This window comes from Orycteropus afer, unplaced genomic scaffold (genome assembly GCF_000298275.1).
Source record: "Orycteropus afer afer isolate SDZICR_OR568_19922 unplaced genomic scaffold, OryAfe1.0 scaffold00099, whole genome shotgun sequence".
Classification (NCBI taxonomy): domain Eukaryota; kingdom Metazoa; phylum Chordata; class Mammalia; order Tubulidentata; family Orycteropodidae; genus Orycteropus; species Orycteropus afer.
Window position 1 is genome coordinate 4904165 of NW_006921686.1, and position 5938 is coordinate 4910102.

Below are 5938 nucleotides of genomic sequence, written 5' to 3' on the forward strand. Positions count from 1 at the left end.
ATTCAACTCACAGCGACCCCTCCTTAGGTTTCCGAGGTGGTATCACTATGGAAGTAGATTGCCTAACCTTCCTTCCGAGGACTGGCTGGTGCGTTTCAACCACCAGTGACTAAATTTTGGCCTAAGAGATATAAGCAGACATACTGTATGGTACTTCTAGAACCCAGTGTTCAAGTTCTTCCTGCTGGCTGGAATGCGGGTGTGATGGCTGGAGTTGCAGCAGCCACACTGGACTGTGAGATGGAAACGGAACTGAAGGCAGCAACAGCTTGAGTCACGGATGATCACGCAGCCACCGCATCACGCCTGGACCACCTACCTCTGGACTGTTTATGTAATAGGAGAAACAAAATTCTATCCTGTTTAAGCCCTGTTATTTTGTGGGGTTTTTTTTTTTTTCTGGAAATGAAGTTAAACATATTCATTGATAAATGCAGGAGGCATTCCTGACTTCTAGCAAGTTCCTAACAACAGGAAACTAACTCTGTGCCACTGTGCTAAGTAACCATATCACATGCATTAAATTCTAGAAAGGACCCTAAGAAGTAGGATCCCCATCCAACACATGAGTAAACTGAGGCTCAGAGAAGTCACACAGCTGCTAAATTCTAGGCTCAGAATTCAAAACCAGTCTGATTCCAGAGCATGGTTAAGGCCATGCTCTTAACCATTACACTACAATGCCAGGGTCCTTGCCCCAAGAATGAGGAAGGGAGCTTGAGACACATGTGGGAAATCAGACTGATGGCGGAGACCAATGAATGACAGGTGGCCAGTGAGGAAGGGCTTCAGGGATTGGTGGCTGGTGGGAAGGGCTAGGATTGGTGGTTGCCAGAGGCGGAGCTGTTGTGTGCGCTGGGGGGAGGGTAACAGAAGGTTGTCTCCAGGGTGGGGCTGGCTGGGATGATCCAGAGCTCCACTGACTGAGTAGGTGGTGGCTGGCTGGGTGCCAGGTACCCTGGGGTAGCTGGGATATTGTGGGTACTGTCCTTACAGCTAGTGATCAGTGGGTGGGGAGGCTTCTGCTGGCGGCCACATAGGGCTGGGGTTCATGGGAATTGAGGATGATTGTGAGTTGAAGCAAAGGGAGAGGGAGAAGACAGCCCAGTGGGTGGTTGGGATTGAGGCTGGCTGTCTGATGACCACATGCATTTATCCACTGTCTACTCCTGCCACTCATTTCATAAACATCATCACTAGTCCATACAGATGCTCAGGTTCAAATCCCTGCTTCACCAGGGATTAGCTGTGTGATTTTGGATGAGAGACTCAGCCTCTCTGGGCCTGTTTCTTCACCTGTAAAATGAGGGTGGTAACAGTACCTACCTCACAGGTGACTGTGCAGATTGCATGATTAAATACACACGGCACTTACACGCTTGTCATATACCAGTGGCCATGGAGTCAATTCCAATGCATGGTGACCCTGTGTGTCAGAGCAGAACCATGCTCCACAGGGTTTTCAGAGGCTGGTTTTTTTGGAAGTCGATCTCTAGGCCTTTCTTCCTAGGCAACCCTGGATGGACTTGAACCTCCAACCTATGGGTCAGCAGCTGAGCACTTTCCATTTGCACCATCCAGGAGCGACTTTCTAAAACTCACTGCCGTCAAGTTGGACCGACTCATAATGACCCCTCCTTAGGTTTCTGAGGTGGTATCACTATGGAAGTAGATTGCCCAACCTTCCTTCTGATGAGTGGCTGGCGGCTTTGAACTGCCAGCCTTCTGGTTAGCAGTCAGGTGCCTTAGGCACTACACCACCAGAGCTCTATAAAAAATAATAAAGTTAAAAGGCCCCTGAGGTAGGTTATCTGATAAAGCTTTTTCAGAAAAGACCTCTGAGACTCAGGGAGGTGGAGGAACTTGGTGAAAATCACACAGCAAGAAAATGGCCCAGCCATTTCCAGATTCTTGGTGTTGTGGACTGAACTGTGTTCAACCCTAACCTCTATACTGGTGGACGTAATCTCAACTGTGAGTAAGATTTTCTTTGTTATGTTAAGGAGGCCATATAACAGTGGGGTGTGTCTTAAATCTATTCACTTGTGAGATAGAAAAGGAGCAGATTAGACAGAGAAGCAAGAATGGGGGAAAGACAGATGTCACGTGGCGATCTCCAAGGAACGCAGAAAGAACGCTAGAGAAGCTGAGACAAAGATTTTTCCCACAGTGGACAGAAAGCGTCTTTCCCTAAAGCCAGTGCCCAGTATTAGAACTTCTAGTCTCCTAAACCAAACCAAAAACCTGTTGCCATTAAGTCAATTCCAACCCACAGCAATCATATAAGACACACTAGACCTGCCCCATAGGGTTTCCAAGGCTGTCAATCTTTACAGGCTGGGAAGTCCAAACCAAAGCCACTGCTGTGGAGTTTATTCTGATTCACAGCGCCCCTAGAGGACAGAGTGGAACTGCACCATTGTGTTCTTAAGGCTGTAAATCTTTATGGAAGCCAACTGCCTCATCTTTCTCCCATGGAGCAGCTGGTGAGTTCCAACCACTGACCTTTCAGTTAGCAGCCAAGCACTTTAACCACTTCACTTACCAGGGCTCCTTTCTAGCCTCTCAAACTATGAGAAAATAACTCTCTGTTCATTAAAGCCACCCCCTTGTGGTATTTCTGTTATAATGTTGTTGTTGTTGTTATTTGCTGTCGAGTCGGCCCCGACTCATAGCGACCCCTCCTTGGGTTTCCGAGGCAGTATCACTAGGGAAGTAGGATTGCCCAACCTTCCTTCCAAGGAGTGGCTGGTGGGTTTGAACCACCAGCCTTCTGGTTAGCAGTCAAGTGCCTTAGGCATTATGCTACCAGAGCTCCTTTATAATAGCACTAGATAACTGGGACACCTCGTTCTTTCCACTTCACGTTGTAGGCTATGTGGTGAGCTCCTTGGGGAGCCTGAAGGACCCAGAAGGGCTAGGACTCACCCTCAGCCCACCCCAGGGGACGAGCTGGGACCCACCTGAGCCAGAGCAGGGCAGGAACTGGTCCAGGAAGGCTGGCTTTTTCTTCCGCCGTTTGCTCTCGATGCTGTGAGGGTCTGAGGAAAGGCAGAGATGAGGACCCCTCAACCCTGACAGCCCTCCTTCCCCACCTGGGGACAGGGCGAGGGGTTGGTTATCTGCTCCAGGGACCAAGGACGGGTGTGCCAAAGGACAGAGGGGACGCACCCGAGCTATTCAGCTCCCCAAGGACGTCGGGCATCCCTCGTTTCCGCTTCTTGTCCACGCCATAGCTGTCTGTGCCGGAGACACAAAGAGCCACGTATCAGCATTAACACATCCATTCCCCACTTATCAAACATCTAGTTATTCAACATTCCGCATTTACAACAGTAGTAAAAAACCTGCTAGCCGACTATCATGTGCATTAACCGTGTATGTATGGCAGTGATGAACACCAAGGCTTGAGAAAAGAGTAATGCTGACTGGGCCCCGATGCTCAGTGGTTTGGCACTGACGTCATGATGTGACTCGGCACTTATGTCGTGATGTGACTCGGCACTCATGTAATGGTGTAATTTGGTAGTTACGCAGTGATGTAATTTGGCACTGATGTAATGACCTAATCTAGCAGTTATGCAGTGATGTACTCATCCACCATTTTCCCATAATGTCGATTTTCACATAACAACCTGGTCTTTGGAAAGCAACCGTGTGGCTAAGTGAGGAGTGGACATAATTAACTACCAAGGCCACTTAGGACATTGTTGAGCTAGTCCAGTTCTTGGCTGAGCAATGCAAACAGATGTGCACACCTTGATCAGAGTAAAACTCCCATTTGCCTCCAGTACCTATTGTTGTTTTCAGTCACTGTCAAGTCGATGCCAACTCCGGGCGACCCCGTGTGTGCAGAGTAGAACGGCTCCACAGGGTTTTCAAGGTCATGACCTTCTAGAAGCACATCACCAGGCCTGTCTTCCAAGGTGCCTTGGAGTGGGTTTGAACCTCCAACCTTTCAGCTAATTGCAGAGCACTTAATCATTTGCACCCAAGGCCTCCTTTCCAGGAGTTATGAAACCCTGAGGACCTCATCTGCCACACTCCTCACCTCCGTCCACCTGATCTCCCTGATTTCATTTCCTATGTAGCCCAGTTCTCTCCCTTCCAGCTACACTGGTCTTTGTAGTTCCTGGGATACCCCAGGCACAGTCCTGCCTCAGGGCCTTTGCACTTGCTGTTCCCATTGCTTAAACATGCTTCCTCAACTGCCACCACTTTCCTGGAGAACTGCTTAGTCATCCTCCCAGCCTCAGCTCAGCTGTCCCCTCCTCCAGAAAGCCCTCCCTGACTCCTCAGGCTGGGTGATGTGCCCCCTCTGGGTTCTGGTCATCACTGAATGGGGAGGATCTGTCCCCCCACACACACAGGATTGGGAAACCTGTGAGAGCAGAGTCGGGACTGTCACAGTTCCTGCTGTGACCCCAGCATTGCCTGGCTCAGGGCTGGGCATGAGCAGACGTGCTAAGGGGATGAATGAGCGAATGCTTTTAAAACATCACGAGGCCAGGACTATGAAGATTTCCATTTTGCCAGAATTGCAAATTCTCATGGAATCCAGACTTTCTGGAGCCATGGGGGCTGGATGAACCTTTGAAATTACTGCCCTGAGATCATCTTTAAACCTTAAACTGAAAATATTCCCTGAAGTCTTCTTAAAACCACCCAACAGTTTAGCTTAACCAGTAAAGAATGTGTACCTTGAGCAATGTGTTCTTTTACGATCTACGTATACAGGGCAATCTACTTCCATAGCGACCGCCTCGGGAACCCAAGGAGGGGTCGCTATGAGTCGGGTCCGACTCGACAGCACAGAACAACAACAACAATATATGGGGCCAAACGGACAACAGCAACTGGAAAAATTAGACAGGAAACTCCAGGGGCAGTGAGTTTATGTGAATGGGGAAGGAACAACTTAGAAAAGCAGAGTGAGAATGGTTGTACACTCAAAGAATGGGGTTAACATCACTGCACTGGGCGTGGGGAAACGGTTGAACTGCTCTCTGTTTTGCTATGTATATTCTTAACAACAAATGCAAAAAAATTAGTAAAAAAAAAAAAAGATTTGCTTTTCGCACAGGGGGAAACTGAGGCTGAGAGAGGCAAAGTTCACACGGTGGTAAACAGCAGAGCTAGGGTTTGAACCCCAGCCTATCTGGCTCCCCCTGGTGGCATAACAGCTAAGCCCGAGGCTCCAAGGAAGAAAGACCTAGCAATCTGCTCCTGTCGATGTCGTTAACTTTGGAAACCCAGGAGCCAGTTCTGCCGTCACATGGGGTTGCCATGAGTCAGAATTGACAGGACAGCACACAGTGATAACGACAATGTAACCGTCGGAGTCCCTGGGTGGCACCGAGTGCTAAGCACCGGATTATTAATGAAAGGGCAGTAGGTTGGTGCTTTGAACCCACCCAGGGCCCTCAGAAGAAAGGCCTGGAGACCCACGCCTGTCAAGATCACGGCCCTGGGAACCCCGTGGGGCAGGTCTACACCATAACATGTGGGCTCACTGTGAGGCAGAGTGGACTACTTGGCCGTGAGCCCGCGTCTGCTTCTCCCTCTCCCCCCGTTCCCCTTGGGGCCACCCCCAGCAAGGCCAAAGGCCTGGGTCTCGGGGGGGGGCAGCGAGTAGCTGGGGTTGCCGTGGTTACCGTGGTCCCGAGGCAGGTAGGTGAAGGGCAGCGGCTCGCTGCAGACCCCGTCGGTGAGTCGCTGCAGGAAGACGTTGACCGTCACGGGCTCGGTGATCTCCAGGTCCTCGTAGGGGGGGGTTTTGAACACAATGGCAATCTGGCGATGCACGTCGGCCTGGGAGAAGTCGGCCCGGCCTTCCCAGGAGGCCGTGCTGAACACCACCGATATGTCCTCTGCCGGGAAGGTGCGGTCATCCGCTGAGCCGCGAGGGCCAGTTCCCCTGCCACCAACACACTCAGCC

General features: G+C 50.5%; 1 protein-coding gene across 1 annotated transcript in view; it reads right to left on the reverse strand.

Moving 5' to 3' along the window:
* RELB (RELB proto-oncogene, NF-kB subunit) overlaps positions 1 to 5938 on the reverse strand; it is a 56167-nt gene that overhangs the window by 4692 nt on the left and 45537 nt on the right. Inside the window, exons 9-11 of the mRNA XM_007943079.2 lie at positions 5655 to 5870; positions 3172 to 3240; positions 2964 to 3041 (exon numbers count right to left, since the gene is read on the reverse strand). Of these exons, the coding sequence (XP_007941270.2) occupies positions 2964 to 3041; positions 3172 to 3240; positions 5655 to 5870 (363 nt within the window). The remainder of the gene's footprint in view (positions 1 to 2963; positions 3042 to 3171; positions 3241 to 5654; positions 5871 to 5938) is intronic.